The 22,321-nt window shown below is 32.5% G+C and overlaps 2 protein-coding genes and 1 long non-coding RNA gene across 6 annotated transcripts; 2 read left to right on the top strand and 1 right to left on the bottom strand.

Annotated features, from left to right (window-relative positions):
* The first annotated feature begins 306 nt into the window (after positions 1-306).
* On the top strand, positions 307-8,310 carry MGT10 (magnesium (Mg) transporter 10). 2 transcript variants are annotated; one of them, XM_012220774.4, is made up of 14 exons: positions 307-745; positions 1,638-1,710; positions 1,927-1,997; positions 2,348-2,433; positions 2,554-2,644; positions 4,157-4,225; positions 4,962-5,042; positions 5,126-5,291; positions 5,401-5,446; positions 6,007-6,087; positions 6,852-6,934; positions 7,505-7,548; positions 7,641-7,752; positions 7,942-8,310. In XM_012220774.4, the coding sequence occupies exons 1-13, from the start codon at positions 398-400 to the stop codon at positions 7,734-7,736; spliced, it is 1,335 nt and encodes a 444-aa protein (XP_012076164.1). In that variant the 5' UTR covers positions 307-397; the 3' UTR covers positions 7,737-7,752; positions 7,942-8,310. The 2 variants fall into 2 exon arrangements, with proteins under 2 accessions (XP_012076164.1, XP_012076163.1); XM_012220773.4 differs by having other exon boundaries at positions 309-745; positions 7,641-7,757.
* A 129-nt stretch (positions 8,311-8,439) lies between these two features.
* On the bottom strand, positions 8,440-12,161 carry LOC105637333 (uncharacterized). Of its 3 annotated transcripts, none has more exons than XM_012220771.4 (4): positions 11,525-12,161; positions 10,066-11,046; positions 9,416-9,463; positions 8,440-9,273 (listed from the first exon to the last, which is right to left on the bottom strand). In XM_012220771.4, exons 1-4 carry the CDS (start codon positions 11,723-11,725, stop codon positions 8,902-8,904), a joined length of 1,602 nt encoding a protein of 533 aa, XP_012076161.1. In that variant the 5' UTR covers positions 11,726-12,161; the 3' UTR covers positions 8,440-8,901. The 3 variants fall into 3 exon arrangements, with proteins under 3 accessions (XP_012076161.1, XP_020536265.1, XP_089575965.1); XM_020680606.3 differs by having other exon boundaries at positions 10,066-11,036; positions 11,525-11,690; XM_089719839.1 differs by lacking the exon at positions 11,525-12,161 and adding an exon at positions 11,125-11,180 and having other exon boundaries at positions 10,066-11,036.
* Positions 12,162-18,802: 6,641 nt separating this feature from the next.
* Positions 18,803-20,937, top strand: LOC149498883 (uncharacterized). Its single transcript, XR_016322906.1, has 2 exons — positions 18,803-19,350; positions 19,825-20,937. It is a non-coding gene; the product is annotated as an uncharacterized LOC149498883 (long non-coding RNA).
* Positions 20,938-22,321: the final 1,384 nt, after the last annotated feature.

Raw genomic sequence — 22,321 nt, 5'->3', positions numbered from 1 at the left:
ACTAGGAATGAAAATTCAAAAACGAAACCATCAATGATTAGACACGTGACCACAAAATTTAAGCCAGGTGTTAAAAACGAAAGACTAGCTAAACCATTAGATTACATATATGGTGGGCCCCAATTACTAAGGGAACAATAAAAATCCTGACACTGAAAATTACATGATGATGAAACCAAATCCAAGCCACAAAAATAACTGTCACCATTTTAAAAATATTTTTAACGGACATTAAATTTTAAAAATATGTTTAACGAACATTACCAGTAATTATACTATCCATTTAACAACTTCCATCTGAAAAAGCGCCTGTATTTTAGTATTTTATATCACAAAACAAAGACACATTTCTCTCGCACCTACCTTCTTCCATGACCAGAAGTGCTCGTGCAGAGAAATGGCGCTATCTCCTCATCTTCTTCAATTTCCAGTCCACTCTTCATCTCCGCCACCTGACTGTCTCCTCTTCTATCCCTCTGCATGGCAATCTCCTTTAATTTCTGTCAACAAGGCCAAGATTCCTCTGGTTCCAATTGCGCTTAAGGTATCTGCTAGAGTAAGATGCTTAACGAAGTCCACAAAGGAGGATCGCTTGGGTGAGACAGAGACTCTGGTTTCTGATGATGGTGATGATGGCGGAGAAGCCAGGGAAGACACGAAAATCCAACATCATCCGCAGAGGATCGCCACAGCCAATTCGTACAGCGATTCTCTCTCGCTTGGGATTCGGGAGCCGGTTTATGAGGTTTGCAGGTTCACCCTTTTTTTCTTTTGTTGTTTTTGTATAATTTTCTGTAATTTTCTTTCTGCAATTTTTAGCTTCATTGCCACTTTAGTAGCACTGTATGTGAATACACAAATTGCCGGCTATTTTTTTTTTTTAATTATTCTTGGGGAGGTCCGGGCCAAAGTAGCATTGTGGGCTACACACAGAGGTAGCGCTTCCTCTTGCTCACCAAATTGGTCAAAAACTCTTGAGAGGACGTGAACATGAGACCTATTGTTAACCATATAAGCAAGAAGACCAACCAGATCATACCTGATTGGTGTAATCTTGCTTTTGTTGTTTGTTTGTTTACGTATAGTAACTAAAATTTGAGTTGTTGGATTGATATATATATATATATATATATTTTATATATTATTAATCCAAGTACAATGGATCAACTTTTGGTGCAAGTTTTGATGCTTATATAATTAACTTAATTTGTTTGGAAATTTATGATCAACCAAGTAATAACTTGATAGTTTTTAGATATCATCTCGTATGAGCATATCTCTACTTTTGTAGGACAAAATCTTTTACTCTGTTTAATTGCATCGTTAGGAAAGCAAATAAAAAATGAAAACCTACTTTTAGGAACTTCTTATGCATCAGGGAAGAGTGTAGTAGTGAAATAGCTTTGTTAAATGTAACAACAATATGGATAAATAACGCCAGGAGTAGTGTAGTAGAAGGTGCTGAATAGAAATACAGACATCTTTAGATGAGGATTAGCAGGAAAATTTTGGAAAATTGAATTTGGTTAAAGCTTGTCATTGTAATTTTGTAATTGCGTGTTGAAAGTTCTTCTTTTGTCTTGCTTAACAACTGGTGTTATTTCCTTATGAATGTTCCTTTCTTTTTCTTGCTGCAGGTTGTAGAAGTGAAGTCAAATGGGATGGTATCTACAAGGAAAATAAGTAGACGTCAATTATTGAAGTCAAGTGGTGGGTCATCAACTGCAGATTTTGTTTCCACTTAGTAGTAATAAATGTTTGTCAGATATCTATACTCCATTTATTATCTTACTCTTTTATCACATTAATCATGTGCTTCCAACATTATGTTTTCATTGCCAATTTTTTGATGGATAGAGAATCATATATTTATTTATGCAAAATAAATATGAGGCATCTTTCTTCTTATTTGTGTTCTGTTACCAGGTCTTCGCCCACGAGACATTCGGAGTGTTGATCCATCATTGTTCTTGACAAATTCAATGCCTTCCTTGCTGGTACCTTCTAGTCCTTTGATGGTTTTTATTATGTTACATGCTTGTTTGGATTTATTTTTTTGGCCTGCCTTCTGACTTTATAATGTTTTGCAGTGGTTGTTACTCTTTAAGAGTTTGTAATAATTGTATGTCAAACTGATTTGCCTTCAGTTTTAGTATTGCATTTGATTTCTTTGATTCTTTCTAATTGCAAATCTTTGTAATTAGCATATCAATGAACATTAACTGATTAAAAGATGAACATGGCCTTTCTGATTGAGCTTTTTGGAATCTTTGCTATGAATATTCTGGCATCTTTAATATCAATAGTCTTCTGTTTGTTGTGATTAACTGATTGAATACACTTCTAGGTTCGCGAGCATGCTATCTTGTTAAATCTGGGGTCATTAAGAGCAATAGCAATGCGAGAGTGTGTCCTCATATTTGACTATAACCGGTAAGTTATCTCCTCTTTCTTCTCCTCCTTTCTTCTTATTTGATAAACATCTCTTCATTTATATTTTTTTTAAATTGAACTGACGGTAGAAGATTTCTTGCCTGTTTAAATCCTTTTTAGTAAAGGAGGGAAAGCTTTTATAGATACATTGTTGCCTCGGTTAAACCCCAGAAATATCAACGGAGGGCCATGTATGCCATTTGAGCTTGAGGTCAGTCTGGTCTCCTGCATTTCTAATTTTATGAACAGAAACATGAAGATGTCTAGGTGAATGTATTTCTTCTTCTTGATGCCACAATTTGTCAAATGATATGTTTTTCATTGCTAGTGATAATTATATATGTTAATGCATAGAACTTGCTTTGTGCACATTGTGCATGCCAATTATTTAATCAACCAAAGCATTCTCGTATCTCACTTGAGTCTTCTCTCACACCTTCAATATAAAAGAGGAGGTGCGTGAAATCTACCTTCTTTAGAACTCATGCAAACACACATTATATAGAATGGGAAAAATGGTGGATTAGAGAAGATGTTGAAGTCATGACATGGGAATTGGGAAAATTGAATTTTCCTTTTCGAAGTGGCAGTCAGTTTCAGAACTTACACAAACTTATAAGAAGGAAAGGAATATCTAAGAGAACTATGTTAGTATGCACAACAGTCCAATTGATTGATGCTGAACAAACTCCAAAATATAATTTCCTAGATGTTTTAATGTCACAACGAAATAGTTAAGACAAAAAAGTTCATTATGTCGAACAAACAGAGCCATATTTCTATTAGCAGAACAACTTAGCTTTAGAAAATTGGGTAACTCAAATTCCATATGCACTAAGCCTAGCGTTCCTTTTGTAGTTCAGTGGATGTCTTCCCATCACACAATCAAGGGAAAAGCATGAGGCTCGCACTGTGTATTGAAATTCTCAGCTCTATGGCTCTAAGATATCTATGAATCAAAGAATGCAGCACTGAGGTGTAAAGTTTCCCATGTTACAAAGAGCGTGCATTGTGCAGTCTGTTTGCCAATTGAACTCACTTATTCACCTTAAATATAGTATTTTTCACAAGCAGAGTAACTATTGAACAATTTCCATTTAAGTCTATGTACCAGCTTTAGATGCCCACCCTCAGTGGTGGAACCGGAAAAAATAATTAGAGGGGGCGAAAAAAAATCTTCAAAATTTAGAGGGGCCGATATCGAAAAAAACCACTATTTTATAGGTAAAAAGTAAAATTGTCTATATTTTATAAGGTAAATTTCAAAAAAAATTTAAAATTAGGGGGGGCGGCTGCCGCTGTCAGCCACCCCCTAGTTCCGCCACTGCCACCCTATTAAGCATGTCTTGATGTTGCATGTATTTGTTTAGCGGATCTGTCAGCTCACATTTACATGTGCATTCTCATGCATAGTAGACCTCCAATGGAGTAGACTGTTCATCATTGGAACTGAAGCTATGCATCTGGAGGTAATTTGTTTGCACATGTATAGTTCCTATCGCAAGATTCTCTGCCAACCTTCACATATTTGTCAGCATATCTATTTGGCTTTCATCTAAGGTGGATTCCTACTATATGCTTATCATGCATTTGCCGGCATACTTTGTGCATTTGCTTGAAATTATGGTTGCATACAATTTTAACACAAACTCATCATGATATTTGTACTAAATTATCTTTATATCTATGGGTTTGAAGAGGCTTTTCTTTTTTAAATTTTCAGGTTGTTGAATCAGCATTGCTTTCACGAGTACAGCGTTTGGAGCAGAGATTAATGACTGTTGAACCACGTGTGAGTATGGAAACATCGTGAGTATGATTTTTAATGTCTTCTTTCTTTTGTTACATTAAAATTTTGGCTGTGGACAAATTTATTCTCTAACTGTAGCTAGTAGCATTCACCCTCGATAGAAGATATGTCTGGTCTTATCTTCATATTTTAGCAGATTAAATAGAGAATATATGGAAAGATCTTTTGTATTTTTTGAATAAGCATTTCACCAAAAAGTGATGAAATTTCTTTATCACGGAAGTTTTCTTATGTAGTTTAACATTTTCAATGGTAAACATGCCTTTGCTTCTACTTTGTGGTCCATAGGAAACCTTAGAGATACTCTTTTTGGGATGGGGATCGCAGTATTGTTCAGGAATTTGTCAATAGAGTTACATATTTTGGAAATCAAAATTAATTGACCACAAAGATTCTCTTACAATTGTTTGGATACAAACAAATGCATTCTACCTGACTTTAACTGAAAATACCCCTTATTGGATTTATTTGTTTGACTGGGATGATACTTGGAGAGTGGGGATAAGTACGTGTTGCTTCTATCAAGATGCATAACATATAAACGATTGGTCTTATTCCCAGGGAAAAAAATCCCCTCCTTTCTGTTAATACAATTTGATGAACTGTATGCTTCATGATTTTGATGTAATTTCCTTTCATGTTTTCTTGGATTTGGGTCTAGATTGTGGCCTTCCTTGAATGTACAGCAGTTTGATTAATCTGTTGCTATTTGCCTCAGGTTCAAGCTCTCTTAGAAGTCTTACCCAATCGGTTAACTGCTGACATACTGGAGGAACTCCGAATTAGCAAACAGACCTTGGTATAGATTATTTATTTGGATTGTCACAAATACCTGATAGTGGATTTGTCTTTGACTCTTGCATTTTCACCTGCATATGGAAGGTTGAATTAGGTTCAAGGGCAGGAGCTCTGAGACAGATGTTACTTGATCTTTTGGAGGACCCCCATGAAATACGCCGTATGTGCATAATGGGCAGAAACTGCACTCTTGTGAAGGGAAATGATGATATGGAATGTTCTGTTCCCTTAGAAAAGCAGATTGCTGAGGGTAAGCCATATAAATTTGTCATTATTTACTAGATTTGTATAAAAAAGTTATCAATGTGCACAAAATTTTAATGTAGGTTTTTTATGGGTTTGATTTTTGTAATTTTCAGAGGAGGAGGAAGAGATTGAGATGCTTTTGGAAAATTATCTTCAAAGGTTGTTCCTGCTTCTATTCCCATTGCTTTCAAAGCATATATAATTTTGCTGGTCTATTCTTTTTTCTTTCTAATGAATTTGAATGCTCTTAGGAATTCCTCTCTTAATTTTTCTTATGAGAAGATGCAGAAAAGTGCTAAGCTAGGAAGATCTCTTTGGGCATCAGCTCTGAACTGTAATAAAGAAAACCAATAATAATGTTTGTTGACATGATATAAAATTTAACTGTGAATCAACATTGATGCCTTTCCTTTGTATAACTGTGAATATTACCTTAGTTCTCAATGCTGACATTACATCTGTATTGATGGGGAATAGCCCTATAAGGTCATGGTTCTAATATTTTCCAGAACATTCAGATTGGTTCAGGAAAGTATCATTTTTATCATTTTAGCTCAACCTAAAGAAACGAGAAACTGCTTTCAGGAAGTGTTGCTCCACAAAGGGGGAAAAACACGAAAATTCTCCATGAAGATTCTAATTTTCTGGTGTGCATGAATTAACCTTTGTTACAACCATATTGCCTTCTTCTATCTGACATCATCTTATTGATATTGCAGATGTGAATCTTGTCATGGTCAGGCAGAACGACTTCTTGACTCTGCAAAGGAAATGGAAGATTCGATTGCTGTTAATTTAAGGTAAGTGATGGATTGGAAAATCCAAAGTACGTTAATTTTATCCAGTCTTTGTGATTGATTGCCGAGTTCTTTATATAAAGAAAAAGCCTCTCTCATTTGAGAGCTTTCTAGTCTTTTTATACCTCTAAAATGTTACCAATCCCAACTGATCCTGAAGATATCGGAGATAAGATCCTCAAATATCTTTCTATCATCATGCCTAAATGTTTTTAGGGAATTACCCTATTACTCCTTCTACCATCGGGTTCTTAGAATAGTTAATATTCTCAATATGCATCCTGGATACTATCATAACTTTGTGTCCTTTTCTATAGCATTATAGCTTCTGTCGTATTTTGTATCTTTTTTTCTTTTTTCATTTTGTTCCATATGTTTCCACTTCCTTTAAACATGCTACTTTGAGTCATGCTAAAAAATGCTTGTAAAATAAGGAAAAAGTCCCAGCATGGCCTACTTTATGGAACATAACTCTGTTGTTGGTGTAATCATAATAATTAATATGGCACAGACAATTATAAATATAAGCAGAAATATACTTAGAATAATTCAAATCACTCATTCATCTTTATTTTTTGGCACATGCATCAACCAAAATAGTCAGGACCAGTCAAAAGCCATTCCAGCGTGGAAAATTTTCTTTTACCTCAAGAACAACTCCAAGTCCGAGTCACTTCTAAAATTTGTTCATCAGTGCATGATGATTTTAAATTTATTGTCCCCTTCAGTTCTCTAATTCTGCACTTTTGTACTGTTTTCTTTATTAGCTCTCGGAGGCTTGAAGTGAGCAGAGTGGAATTACTTCTCCAGGTTGGGACATTTTGTGTGGCAGTTGGTGCTCTCGTTGCAGGTATGTCTTCCACCAGATGTGCCTATTACTGTGACACCATATTGTACGTAAACATCCTATAACTCCTTGGTTATATCACCTGTGGCCCAGTGACATTGATGAAACCCAACTCATAATACAGTCTAGAACAGTGTCCGTGGTCAGTACTTAATTATTTACAGCAAGACACTTTTTTGATACGAAGATAAGAACCGCTTTGATTACCTAAACAGTATAATGAACTCCTGAACTGATGTATCGACTTTTTGACCAGCATCACTATTTAATTATAGCACCTACTGCATTCGGAAAGTTGGGCTGCAAAATTTAGCACGAGTTTGCCCTAGTTGGCCATAGATCTTTCTTTCCAATTGCTCCTTGTATTCTCAACAGATTTACCACCCTGATATTCCAACAATAATAAGTGGATTACACGTTTTTTTGTGTAAAAACATGCAATGACACTGAAGCGAGTGGGGTATTTGTTAAATGGTGTTTACATTTTATGCTATTATCCCATTCCGTGGCTTGCGATGATATGCAAAATCAATGCTTGAAGAATCTATTTTATTCACGTGCTTATGGTTGTAGGTATATTTGGCATGAACTTGAAGTCCTATCTTGAAGAGCATGTGGTATGTTCGTCCAAAAGTTTTATGTTATAGTATTTTTTTTTTCCCAGGTTCCAAGGAAGAATTCATTATACCATATCATTTTTCTATTGCAGTTTGCGTTTTGGCTGACAACAGCTGGGATAATTATTGGTGCTGTTGTAGCATTTTTTCTGATGTATTGGTATCTCAGGATTAGGAAGATTCTGTAGCTTAACAACTATTCAGGTTAGGTAAGCTTTGTTTTTTCTAAATTAATTTCCTTATCCATATCATTTTGCTACTATTATCAATAAAAGATGAAAAATATCAGGTATCCAGAGTTATGAATCTTTATCATGATGTTAATGAAACCTGAAATTCATGTTTAATGACAGTCATCAGAACCTAATATTTTCTTCTTTTGATATTTTGCAGGTGATTACAAAGGCTAAGCACATATTAGGCCAATTAATTTTGATTACTTGAGTACTTACTAAATAACAATATGATTTTTAGTAGTAGTTACACACAGTAATATCACGCATTTCTCCAGAAGATAAAAATCTCCAAGAATGGAGTTAAATTTAATTGGTACATTCCACGGATTTTTGAAAGAGAGAAGGCGTTTGCCCATTGCAGCAGTTAAACAAGACAGGCTCTTCAGATGTATATTGGCATTTTACAACTGATGTATATTTTCTCCCTTAATCCCCTTTATTTTTCCCTCCTTGTATGTACTCCAGGAGTGCTTGGAGGACTGGTTTTCTTGGTGATAAATGATCTAGATATTCTTAAACAATATAATTTAAATTCTCCATAGCTAAAGTTTCCTTCATCCAGGGAAATATAGAAAGAAACCTTTGTAAAAAAAATTAAAAAAAAAAAAAAAAAAAAAAAAAAAAAAAAAAAAAAAAAACTGGTAGCACTTGCAGCTTCCTACTTGCAATGCAAATTCAATAATGTCTTTCCCTCGGCTAGTTACAAAATTGCGTCGCTCATGGGACAATAGACAAACGTTGAAGAAAGAAAAATAAGAATAAGAATAACTAATGCAATCAAATATGCAACTGTTAAATTCAATCCAAATGATAACTACACCCTAGAAGCTTGATAGACAATCATTTTGTTCGAAGGACACGCAGATGTTGAAAACATATGTAGATACCTGAGAGAACCTAACTTCCATCCCGTGATGCTTCCGGAGTTGAATCTGGACAGCAAAATATCTGTTTGATCTCGAATGACATGGGAAGCCAAAGTCCTCATAAAGAATGCAAAAGCATTTGTGGCAAAGTCGTGAAGAAGAAAAGGTTTGCATGAAAAGTTAAAAGGTTTTAAAACAATACTGACATGTCTATTTTGAAGAGTTGAGTGCGGGTGGATTCCTTCGTGTGGCTATGGAGTGCCATTAATAGCTATATTGCCTACTCCAGTTTCCATGGCTGCCTTCTCATCTTTCTCCCTCTTTTTCTCTGATATATTCCCATCAGTTGTATGCAATTGAATGGAAGGTGTGGCAGGTTTGAGCAGATGGGGCCCTGCAGTAATCCATGAGTGGCTAAGGCATTGAGCTGCTGTGGGCCTCTTTTCAGGTACAAAATCAAGTATGGGAACGAGGAAGTCGGCCATGTCAATTGCATCTTGCTCACTGAAATTATACTTCTCCATGAGTACCTTGTTGAGGGTCCAAAACCGCAATCTACGGATGTGCCTTAAATCTCCATGTTTATTGAAGAAATCCCTCGAATACTTACCTCCTAATGCAATCTGAGGTAATTATTAGCAGAGTTAATTGTTCAAGTGATTGTATAGTACTGCTAATTTTGCATTTGCAGCTAACAAATTCACAATATCTCTATTAAATAATATTTTATTCTCTTTAAATCAGCAAAGCATAAAGTTGTCTCACCTTACGTGGCATCACACCAATAAGCTCCATCATCAATGCCAAGTGATCCTGTAAGCATCAACTGGTAGGTTAAGACATGGACTGAGAGAGAGAGAGATAGAGAGAGAGCTGTTATCGTGTCCTTGAATCACAAGGTAAAGTACTAAGGGTTGATTGGGAGCAGAAATGTTGCCTTCTTTATTTTCTGATTTTATGAAGCAAAACAAGTTTAGTAATCACAATCACAAACAATGTTCGAAGAAAGAAATCAGGTAATAGGAATCATGTTTAATTAACAACTGAAAACAGAGAGCACAGCTAGAAAGGCACCAGTTCTATCATCCCTTGTACTGTAGTATATATTGAGAATGACATACAAGAGAACAAAAAGAAACATTAATGTTGAAAAAGCATGTGAATGTGATGCCATCCAATGTATCGTACTTGACTGGGACGAGATCCTACCAAATGAACTGAGATACTGTTACCCATAATGAACTGAGATACTGTTACCCATAATAAGACCACATCTCACATTTACGATGGCATAAAAATGAATACAATTATATATTATATTATATATGTGTGTGTGATCATCCAGAATACTTTTAAATCATAAATAGAACCTAAATTAAATGGATAGGAGTCGGGTCCGCATAATTTGCACATACCTCATCTCTATCATAGTTATCACCACTGTGAGGATCAAAGAGGACATCACCAGTAGCCAGCTCAAAGCAAATACAAGCAAAGGACCAAAGATCTGCTTGAGTTGAGTATTTAGATCCAAGAATAACCTCTGGACACCTATACTGCCTTGTCTGAATATCACTCGTGAATTGTTTGTATGTCCAACAAGCATTTCCAAAATCAACCAATTTGCACTTGAGATCAACTGCTGCTAACAGCTTTTGCCTTGTGGAACGGATGCCCCTTCTGCTACCATGTTTTTCTTGACAAGCATTCTTCTTTTCTTCACTCTTTGTTAATTCATCTTTAACCACAGAATTATTTGATTGTTCGTCAACAAAATCTTCATTCAATTTTGGATCACTGTTAGAATCCTCATGGACAGGGGTTTGAGGATCAGTCTTGTTTTCATCTGAAGCTTCTTTCCCTGCAGAAACTTGAGCTGCCTTCTTAGCTTTCTTGCGAATTTTCTTTTTCTGATTCTTGGTTAGGTCTCCATTTAAACTCTTGCTGTATTTTGAAGAAGCAGATTCAACAACAACTTTATTCTTGCTAGTTGGGAGAACGAGAGGACCTGATTTACAAGGATTCTTAGATGGATCTATCATTGACAAAAGCAAGATATTCTCTGGCTTTAAATCAGTGTGAATAATCGAAAGCTGCCGATGTAAGTAGTCCAAACCCACTAAAATATGAAAACATATTTCTTTGACCATGTGTAAAGGAACCCCTCCATAATCACTATACTTAATAAGGGTCAACAAATTATCTCCCAAGAACTCAAAAACCATACACATGTGATGTCCATTAGGCCCAGAGTGCTTAAAATAATCCAGAAGCTTTACAACACATTTTTTATCATCTGGGTCTCCCTCAGCAATCTGCTTGAGAATCTTTATCTCATCCATAGCTGCCTCTGTGTAGTGTTGAGCACTCTTTTGAACTTTCAAAGCTACATAACGCTACAAACAATGAATTTCTCATGTCGTTAAGGAGATGAACAATTAAAAACTGAGGAAGGACAAGAATCAGTTTCTAACATGAAAATAAGAAAAGTCATAGAAACGCAGCACCTTGCAGCCTAAATCTTGAAGAACTACAAAAAGAACAAGAAAAATTAAATCTAGAAAGAAGAATCAACTTCAGTGAACATTAAAACCTCAATCAAACTAAAAAACCAATATTATTACGCTTAATGCACAATCACAGTGGCTTAGTGAATACGATTTACTCTACAACATAAACAAAATCTGGTAAGTTTCACATCATTATACATTTTCCTGAGCTTTCTCATCAGTAAAACAGAGTAGTATATCAACACACAGAAACCAAAAATCCCCACATTTTTTATTCATTTTCTTTTCCCAGACGTTTCTCACCCACTGAACACAACTTCCTACATCATTGAAAGGAAAAGATGGGAAAGAACAATTAACGTACCAATCCTTGAATGTCCCATGCGAGCCAAACAGTAGAGAAATGACCCCAACCAAGCTTGCTCTGCACCACATAACGTCCATTCTTGAATTTATCCCCAACATGCACCGCATGGTATCCTCCTTTCCTGTAATCTTCAGTCCCCTCATCCTCAGACGTGTAGTCACTTGCCTCACTGCAGTTTTCAATTTTATCCTCCGCCATTGGAGGACTAAAAAGATAGAAAATTATTGAATGAGAAAGACAAACCTGAATTGGGTTTCTGGTCAATCTAGTGGCAAGAGTAAAAAAAACTTTGGTGATGAAATTGAAAAAAGAAAAGAAAAGAAAATTTCACAAATGGCCAGATATTGATTGAATTTATAAGATTGAATCCAAGAAATCGTAATACGGTTCTTGTTATAGAGCTAAATGGTCGACCAAAGTAGTGTGATTTGATTGGGATTTATTTAGCTTAACAGACAGTAAAGTTAGAGGTTTTTCGTATTGGCGATGGCGGTGGTTGCGGTGGTGGTGATGAGTGCATTAGGGTTTTTGAAGAGTATTAGTCTTGCCGGGAAATTAAAGAAACGAATTTTGTCTGGTCTGGAGGTTTGACCTGGGTCCCGCTTATCATCAAACGGTGAATGTTGTCCGGTTCCATCAGGCGGAATGCATTTTTTGTGAAAACCGAACAACATAAAGATCGATTTAGATTTAGTTTGGTTATTCCACTCCAAAATCACTTATTTTAGATGTAAAAAATTAATTCAGTTAGCCATATAAAATGGAACCAAAATTAAAAATCCAACAATATTATTTTCGTAACTAATCAATAATTCAATTCTAAAAGTCAATCGAATCAAAATAAATTGATTCGGTTTTTAGATTCAAATATTAATCGCCGGAATAAATTATCCAAAATCTTTTAATTTTGTGGATTATTTTAATTATAATTTAAATCCATTTTTATTTTTCTGGTACCTCCAGTTTGAACTTTATATACAATTGCATCTTAGTTTCAAATCGATCCTGATTTGATGAATATAATGTTATTTTATGGAACTATACTCTCTTTCAGGGTTAATCTAACCCAAGGAATGAGTTAGGTGAAACGGTGTGTTTCACTTATCTTAATCTAATCCCTTCATCGTCTTCATCCTTTCTCATCCTTCTCTCCTTTATGCAATGCTCATTCTAAATCTCCTTCATCTATCATTTTTTTCTGGCTTTAGAAGATTTTCCATGATTTCAAGCAAAATTAAAGTTCAGAGAAGGAGTGCACCGTCAAAACTTAGATAGGAAAGTCAAACACTAGTAATTATATCAAAGGTAAACAACATGATAATCACAAACTAACACAGACATGAAAATTTTCCATCATTCCAAACAACATGATGCAGCCTTCTCCGTTCTACTCTGTTGGCGATTTCTTGTTATACCTTCTCTTTTATTAGCGGTATTGAATCTGGGTACTTGTTTTCTCCATTATTGTTCCATTTGCTCCAACGATGCCTATAGCAACAATAATAAAAGGCTCAACTTGTTGAAGAAGTCACTGTATGGTTTCAGCGTCAGAACGGTGGCCAAGTTCTCGGGTCAGCTGGAAGATCCGGGAAACACAAAGAGCGGGCATTCGGACTCGCCTGTCAGCTATTGACTTTGATATGACGATCTATGGAAAGTAAGGTGGTCGATTTTCTAGGATGATTGAGTTTGAGCTGTGATTCGGTGATAGTCGTGGTGGCGGTTGGTAGTATTGAGTTTATGTTTGGGATTTCTTGAAAAGGTTAGTTATGAAGAACAATTTCAAAGATCAAAAGGAGAGGAGGGAGCTTGAATTTAACAGTTATTGTTTTTTTGGATTTCAATAATAGAGATGGAGAGGCATAGAAGAGAGGGAAAATGAGATTTGATTTGAGAGAGATTACTAATGGATGGGTCAGTTAAACGGTGCGTTTCATAAACTAATGGATTGCAACATTTGCTTTAGATATTTGTACATAGGATAAGGTAAGATTTAAAGGGTGATACATTTTTAGTATTATGAGATTACAAAAGGATAATGTGAGACTGCAGTTTTATCTTATAGTGACATATGACTTTTGTTTGTCTTTCAGCTTATTTTGTTCTTATTATAGAATGGTTGTGATTTATTTTTCTTCTTCAAATCTAAAAGCTATAATTTGATACTACATATATGCATGACGTAATATATAACTATTTAGCATTAAATACATTGCGTTACCAAACATAGCTAATGAAATGGTAAATTATCAAAATGTCCCTAAGACACCATAATTCCCCTAAATGGTCGTAAATCATTCAAAATGCATATTAAATTATACTAATGTATAATTGGACTCTAAATATGCTGAAATACATGAAAATGACATGTCATGAAAATGATGATGTGACATTGACATAAAAGATTTTTGCCTTGCCAGTTAGACATATTCGTTAGGTTATATTATAATCACAATTGCGTACAAAAAAAAAAAAAAAAACGAAATAGTGTCATTAATCATTTAGACATGAAAAATCTTATTTTTAGTAGTAAAATTGGACATAATATCTAAACGCTAGATTTTATGAAATTCAATGATCATATATTATTAATATTTAATCTTTGTATTTGAGTGCGTGCATATATAGTTTGAACAAAAGATTTGGAACCACTTTTTTCCATTCAAAGATTTTTTTGAGTTAAGAAAGAATTATTTCATAATAAATGACGGTATTAAAGAACTAATATTTGAAGGTAGCAACTCAATTAGAAATCTTAATGATTAATACTTTATAATTGACATTAAAAAAAATAATATTTTGAACTTAATTATAATTCTAATATTACAATTAAATTATAACACTAAATAATTAATATTTGAGCTCAATTATTATGACAACGACTAATATTTATATTTAATATTAAAAATAAAAAAATCACATTGAAATATCAAACTTTAATAAAAAAATACTAAAGATTAATATTTGAATTCAATTAGAAATCCTCATATGTAAATTTAAATTTAATTATTAAGAAATATTAAATTATGAGTATGAATAATAAGTCAAGCAGGTTCTTAAAACTAATGCGTATTTATTAGATTTCACCTGGAAATAGATCATTTATTAAGAAATCTAGCTTTAGATTTTAAAAAGGAAAATTTTTATCTCTTCACCAAACAACAAATGGAAGTTTATAGTTACCACATATTGAACGAATGAGTATGTGAAGATCTTTCAAAAGAACGAAATATGGTATATCCAGATATAGTTTTTGTTGTCTTTAAAAAAAAGGATAAAAGATATAGTTTTTGTTGTAGGATTACTATTCACATATTAGGCATGGATGTGTTTACCCAAATGTATAGATTTGCTATTGACGTTTACGTAATTTACTTTTGAAGTTTACGTGATTTGTCTTGTGGCATCCTCAAGCCAAAATAAAATGTAAAATTTTAGAGTTATGATTAAATTTTTGCAAAGTTATTTCATTTTAGGCATGACCATAATTATTATTGAAATATAGAAATATAAGATTATAAAAAATCCCCTGCAAATTTGAGGGTGCCACGATGAGACTCGCGTAAATTTTAGAGCGAAATTTATGCATTCGGCTTTCATTCTTTATATAAAACCTCATAGTTTGGATTGCCTCAAATCGCATTGCAAATGACAAAATTGAGATCGTTTAATCTTGCATTATATAACCCAAATATCCAAATTATTGGGTTTAAATATTTGTATCTAAAAAAGAAACCGTCTTTTGCTTTTATTTGATTAAGAACGTAGGCTTTAGATGTGCCTTTAGTTGTAGCCTAAAAATAGCAATGTATTGGGCAATGGACAATAAAGGGAATGCCTTTCATTTCCTATATACACAAAAAAATTCTTCTACTGTCTCACATATACTAAGAGTATTTTCAAAATAGAAAAAGAAAATTTTATAAAACAATAAAATAAAAAATTCAATAATTAAATATTTTGTAAAGGAAAGAACATATTTATAATAAAGCATTATCATAATTTAACAACTAAAAATTTTCATGAAAATAAACTTATTTTGTCAATCAATTTAAATGTAATTAACTTAATTTTTTCGTATATAATATAATACCATAAACTATTTATACCACTAAAATATGAGAAATTAATATTAGCTATTAAAATAATTCATAGAGCATCGTTTATAATTTTTGTATTTTTTTTTTTTACTTTTTTTATAATGTATATGAGGATATAATTAGCTTTACGGTTGCTTTTTTTTTAGAAAAAAATTCTTTTAATGTGTTATACTATAATTTTATATTATATATATATATATAATTATTTTTATTTTTTATTTTATATCAAACAATAAATCTTATAACATATTCCTCAATATATAATAACAAATTATATTTATTCTTTATAGAAATAAGTTACTTATATAAAGTAATTATGATCGATCAAGATTCATTAAAAATAATAATTGATAGAAGTAAAAATAAATGAGAAAATAAATTAGACCATGGATTAGAAGTAGAATGTATTGATAATTTTTTTTTTTTTTTCTCTCTTTATAGTATAAAAGCAGATAAAGTAGCCATTGTCCTCGGAGAAAAAGCTATCAAGTACTCTCTAGGTATCTTAAATGCTTCCTTTGACCTTTGCAATGCATCCTTTGACCGAACGTTACAAATTCTTCGTTGATTTTGTGATGTTAAGTATAGTTGTCTATATTAAATACATTTAATAGATTTACACATATACCCTTGATTTATTTATTTATTCTATCAATTAGTAAACATATTTGAATCTTATGTTTAATACATATCTTATATAATATAATATAACCAAACAAAATTAAATTATCTTTATTTTTTTAAAAAATAAAATTAAAATCATAAAAGATATTATATTCTTACCATATTTAATATATACCTTATTTAGTATATAATACAATTTTTTAGTTTATCCAATAAATTTAGATTTAAAATAAGAAATCAATTTACCAATCAAAATTAAATTATCTTTATTTTTTCAACTAATAAAATTAATTTTTTTTTTTCAAAATATTATATTCTAAGCATACTTAATGTATACCTTATATAGTATATAGTATAATTTCTTATTTCATTCGATATATTTTGACGTAAATAGAAAATTAGTACGACTAATTAAAATTAAATTACTTTATAATTTTCAACTAATCAAATTGGAATCCTTAATGATATTTTTTTCCGATCTATATATATATATATATATATATATCTTTATTAGATATATATCTAATATATATTAGATCTATTAGATTTAAATATATTAGATTATATATATATATATATATATATATATATATATATATATATATATATGATTAGATTTATATATATAGAAATCTAATATTTTTCAACTAATATTTTGATTTAAATCTAATATATTTAAATATAATAGATCTAATATATATATATATATATATATATATATATATATATATATATATATATATATATATATATATATATATATATATATATTATGAAATATATATTTTATTGATATCGAAAAATAGGAGAAGATACATCGGTAAGAATAGCCCCCTAACTAGTTTGGGCAAACTTGAGAATGTAATAAAAATTGTGTACAAATTATGTTTAAGAGACAATGAAGCTAAATGGTGTGCAGCTTGGTTCCCTTCTCTAAAAATATGTTGAATGTGAATGTGATGCTCCACCAGCAATTTTTTGAAGACCCAGTTATCATTCGCCATTTCAGTCCGTTTCTTCAAATCCATAGAGTCAGTCTCCAAGCATTGATTTTCACCTAGGTTAATTGCCCAGAGAGCTCCCTTGAATGTAGCTTCCGTCTCCAAATCTAGCGAGTGTGAAGCGTCAATTTTGAAAGATAGACCAGCTATGAATCTTCCTTGGTAATCCCTAACGATCGCAGCGCCAACCCCTCCATTTCTTCCCATCACTCCATCTGTATTGATTTTAAGTTTATTTTTGTCTGGTGGTACCCAACTGACTCTAATAATTCTATCCGAAATGTGTAGGTGATATTGGGGAGTAAGCTTTGCAAGAATTAGTCTGTCGTGATTTTGGGCTAGTCGGGAATGCTCAAGAGTCATTGCCCAATGGTAAGTCATCCATGTAATTTCCTGTATCAGCCTGTTCTGATTGAATTGTTCCTCACCATGAGTGATGTTGTTATATGTTTTCCATATGAGCCAAGTAATAATTCCTGGTAGCACACCCCTTATGATTTTGACAATGTCTTTCTCCCCTGCTTGTAGCCACCATAGCATGCATAGCTGGTGATAGTTATTAGCTGGTATTATCTGCAAGTCCAAAATATCAGCAAAGAAGAACCATATTGCTATAACTTTTGTACATGTATAAAACATATGGTTATTGGTAGCTTCGTCTTTCTTGCAAAAAGGGCATTGGGTGGGTAGGTGGAACCCTATCTTCCGTAAATTGTCAGGCACAACTAGACTTCTGTGGAAAAGTTTCCATAAGAAAACCTTAATTTTTGGAACTTGTTTGAAACTCCATATAGCTTTGTCTATGAATGAGCCTGTGGTCTGTCCTTGACACCATGTATGAATCTGAGATAGAGAATGAGTTGTTGTGTTTGGATCCTTAGGTACCTCTGCTATCTAATAAAGATATATATATATATAATATGGATATCTAATATTAGATATATTAGATATCTGATATCTATATATCTAATATATATATAAAGATATATATATCTAATATATATTAGATATCTAATATTTCTAATATATATATATATATATATATATATATATATATATATATATATATATATATATGTAATACCCCGAATTTTTATTTTTAAAACTTTTGAATTTTTATTAAATTAAAAATCGTAAATTTTGGCTGCGTGGGCTGCAAATGTAATATGGTCTCAATTCGAGCCCAAATTATCGAATTGAGCCCAAGCCCAAAATAGATTATTTGGAAATTTTCGATTTGAGAACAATTAAAATTTTCAAGAAATAATATGAAACACCAGTGATTAATTTATTAATTATCTTAAGATCAAATATCATTACTAAAACAATCAAAATAAATCAATCTGGACCGGGGAATTAAATTGATTTTTGAAAATCACAAGAATAACCCGAAAACCAAGTGAAAAACCTACAAACCGAGCAAGAATCGAGCCAAATCATTGAATCAGACCAAACCGGTTCAAATTGAACCGGAATGATCTAGAAACCGACATACTTTCTTTCTTTTTCTTTTCTTTCTCTCCTTCTTCTTCTCCAGTCGTGCACCCCCTCCCTCATCCGTCTCCTTCTCGTTTCCGGCCACCATTCAGCGAGCAGGAGGTGGCGATCGACTTCCCTGGAGTCGCTGACCCATTTTCCAGCCTTCTCTCACTTCGATCGGACCTCCAATAGCGTGAACATGGTCTCCTCTCCTTCTTAGCGACGCAGCAGCTCCTCGGGCGAGATCGGGCAATTTCGGCGACGTCAGTGCAAGGGATAGGCGTCGATCGAGTCACCTTCACCTTGTGAGTGTTTTTCCTCCGCTAATTCTGACTACAAAGCTTGAGTGGCAAAACCACCATTAACGCCGACACCAAGCAACTGTCGGGCCCGATCCAGCCTATTAGAGGACCGATCTCACTAAATTAACACTAGAAATGGAATCCTTGGTGAATTTTGAGTCGAGTGGTGTGATTGTTGTGAATTTCTGGGCGGTTTGATGTTTCCGGCCACCTTGCACGGCATCAACGGTGGCGGTCCGGCGAGGACTCCGAGAGGCAGAATGATCTCCTTTTCGGGCGGATCACGAAAATCAAATCCGATTTTTGATCGGTACATTGTAAGGCCTAGTTGCTTATTTTTGGTATAAATTTCAAAACTTGAATTAATTAATTAATTGAATATAAGGTTAATTGAATTAGTAAAAATTGGAGATTATGAATTTAGATATAGATAAGTGAAGTATATGAACATCGATTATAGAATCGGACTTCAAGGTAGTTAATGGATAACAAAGATTTTCGTAAATATCGTTAAGTATGATTAATTACATTAATTTTGATATAAACAAATAAATAAATAAACAAGAATAGTGAATTTATATATAGTTTAATAAATTAATATATTATTATAGTTATGAATAATATGATCAATAATATTATCATTAATAATAATAATAAATCAAATAAAGAAACACTATAGATATACATTTTAGTTTGATAAGTTAATGAACCGACGGGTAACGAAAACAAATAAATGAATGTAAACTGCTTCCCAAATTAGAATTCTTATTTAGAATTTTCTTATTATATAGATACTTATAAAGTGTCGGAATGGGAAGACAAAGACTGGAAGCGCACAATAAGAAAGGCAGTCCTTTTAAGGACAACAAGAACTGTGAGTAGTGTTAGATAATTCGCCTCATCCGACTGCATTCATGCATTCACGGCTAAATGTTATCATGCATTATTGCCATATTGTGATGCACTATTTGTTGATATTAAATATTGCTTGATTATCTGTGAATGTGATATTGTTGCGCCTTGTTTGTGTGGAATTGGGATGAAGTGGGTCACCATGGGTTTGTGAGACCGTTACCGTTATATGGATCCTAATTATGATTAGCCGGGTAAATGGGAGATCGGCGCCCCCATGTGCACCTACCGTTACCGTTACCGTTACCATTAACCATAGGTTGGCTTCTTTATTTAGGCGCACCTGATAATTTAGATCTGATCGCAGCTCGCAGGGTGGCCTCCTGTTTTGAGTGCCTGAGGATCTCTATTTGATGGAGACGACCAAGTTGCCTCCTGTTGGTATATATATATATATATATATATATATATATATATAAAGAGAAAAAGAAAAGAGAGAGATTGGCAAAATAATGAGAGGACCTGTCGTGTGAGGATTATACCGGCCAGCCAGAATGGGAGATTGGCTCCCTGGTGCACATGTGAGTGATGGGCCATGTGTGAGGACGGCTCATCGGGTTTAGGTGACTCCATTGACTAATTTCCACGTGATATGATTATATGAAGGTGATAATAATTGTGATTGCTGTTGTATTGCCATTTGTGTGAAACTGCATGATCAAATAACTAAACGGGTGAACACATAGAAACAAATATATATATATATGTTAGCATTTGTGTGATTGTGTGGGGTGAGAGGGTTATCTAATCCTACTCACTGAGTTTAGTACTCACCCCCCCTCCAATCTCCCCTGGTAGTAGATGGAAAGAAGAATCCTGGAGTCCAATCGAACGAACGAGATACGGGTCGATAGGAGTAATAATCATTGTATTGAATACGTAAATGCAAAGGTTAGTGAATTATGGAGTAGAGTTTCGCAATTGTATTCTAACTTGGTTGTAAATGAATAAATTGAGTATAGACATTTATTATATGAATTGTACTTTGGATATATTTGTGAAATAAATTATTGGGCCTGAATCCACAATTGTGAATAGAATGCGAGTTTTTAGATAATACAGGCTTACTACGGGTTTCGGGGGCTTTAAACCCACCCAGGTCCTAGTGCCGGTCCGGTCTATGGAAATGGTCGTGACAAAATATATGTATATATATATATATATATTAGATATATCTAATATCTCAAAATTATTTTGATTTAAATCTAATATATCTAAATTTAAATGTAATATATCTAATATATCTTTTCAACTAATATATTTAAATCTAATATAGATTTAAATATATCTAATATTTTGATATATATATATATATATATATATATATATATATATATATATATATATATATATATATATATATAAAATCATGTGTATATATGATTAGATTTATTCATAAATATTAATTAATATTAATATTAATATTAAATTTTAGAAATTTCTAAGATATTTATTATTTTATTAGTCAAAGTTATTAATTTTTTTAAATATATCATATTAATTAAATCAATTAATTAAAGTGGATAATTATATTATTTTGATTATTTTAGATAAATCATGTTGATTAAATTAATTAATTGAAATGAATAATCATATTAATTAAAAATTTTTAGATAATCCATATTAATTAATTAAAATATCTAATCATTTTAATTTAATTTTTTTAGATAAATCAAATTTCAAATATTATATATTTAAATTAAAATATTTTAATTGGCGATGACTAAGAATATTATAGAATATATAAAATTTTACTAAAAATATATTAAAAAAAATTTCATTATTCCATATTCCCGTATTTATATATGTTATCGATTATAGATATAGCTAGCTTAACTAAACATAAGAATAACCAAATACAACAAACGATGGATGTGAAAATACTGAGTACAAACACCATAAACCAATTTTTGAAGGCAATGATATCCCTCCTCCAACCTCACGCTACATTCTTCTATCTATGTTCGATAAAGTTACATACAAAAATTTTGAGCCAATTTTTGATCATGACTAATATTTGTATCTAATATTAAAAATGAAAAATATATTGCAAATATCAAAATTTAATAAAAAAAGAGGAACGTTACTAAGGATTAATATTTGAATTCAAATAGAAATCATGTATATGAACTACAAGTGCAAAGCAAGTTCGTTAACTAAATGCATATATATTGGGTTTCCCTTAGATATATACCATTTATTAAGAAATCTAGTTTTACATATTAAAAGGAAAATTCTTATCTCTTCACCAAACCACAAATGGAAGTTTATAGTTACAACGTAATGAACCAATAAGTATGTCAAGATATCTTTCAAAAAAGAAAAAAAATTTAAATATGGTATGTCAAGATATAGTTTTTTTTTTTTATGATTACT

This window comes from Jatropha curcas, chromosome 1, assembly GCF_041381405.1.
Source record: "Jatropha curcas cultivar XTBG-Jc1 chromosome 1, XTBG_Jcur_1.0, whole genome shotgun sequence".
NCBI classification, from domain to species: domain Eukaryota; kingdom Viridiplantae; phylum Streptophyta; class Magnoliopsida; order Malpighiales; family Euphorbiaceae; genus Jatropha; species Jatropha curcas.
This window is presented reverse-complemented; position numbering and strand designations above follow the sequence as displayed.

Coding starts and splice junctions, on each gene's coding strand:
- MGT10 (XM_012220774.4), top strand. CDS start 398: ATGGCGCTATCTCCTCATCTTCTTCAATTTCCAGTCCACTCTTCATCT. Junction 1,998..2,347: donor ATTCAATGCCTTCCTTGCTG/GTACCTTCTAGT, acceptor ATACACTTCTAG/GTTCGCGAGCATGCTATCTT. Junction 5,292..5,400: donor AGAAAAGCAGATTGCTGAGG/GTAAGCCATATA, acceptor TGTAATTTTCAG/AGGAGGAGGAAGAGATTGAG.
- LOC105637333 (XM_012220771.4), bottom strand. CDS start 11,725: ATGGCGGAGGATAAAATTGAAAACTGCAGTGAGGCAAGTGACTACACG. Junction 11,047..11,524: donor CATGGGACATTCAAGGATTG/GTACGTTAATTG, acceptor CATTGTTTGTAG/CGTTATGTAGCTTTGAAAGT. Junction 9,464..10,065: donor ATAACTATGATAGAGATGAG/GTATGTGCAAAT, acceptor TGATGCTTACAG/GATCACTTGGCATTGATGAT.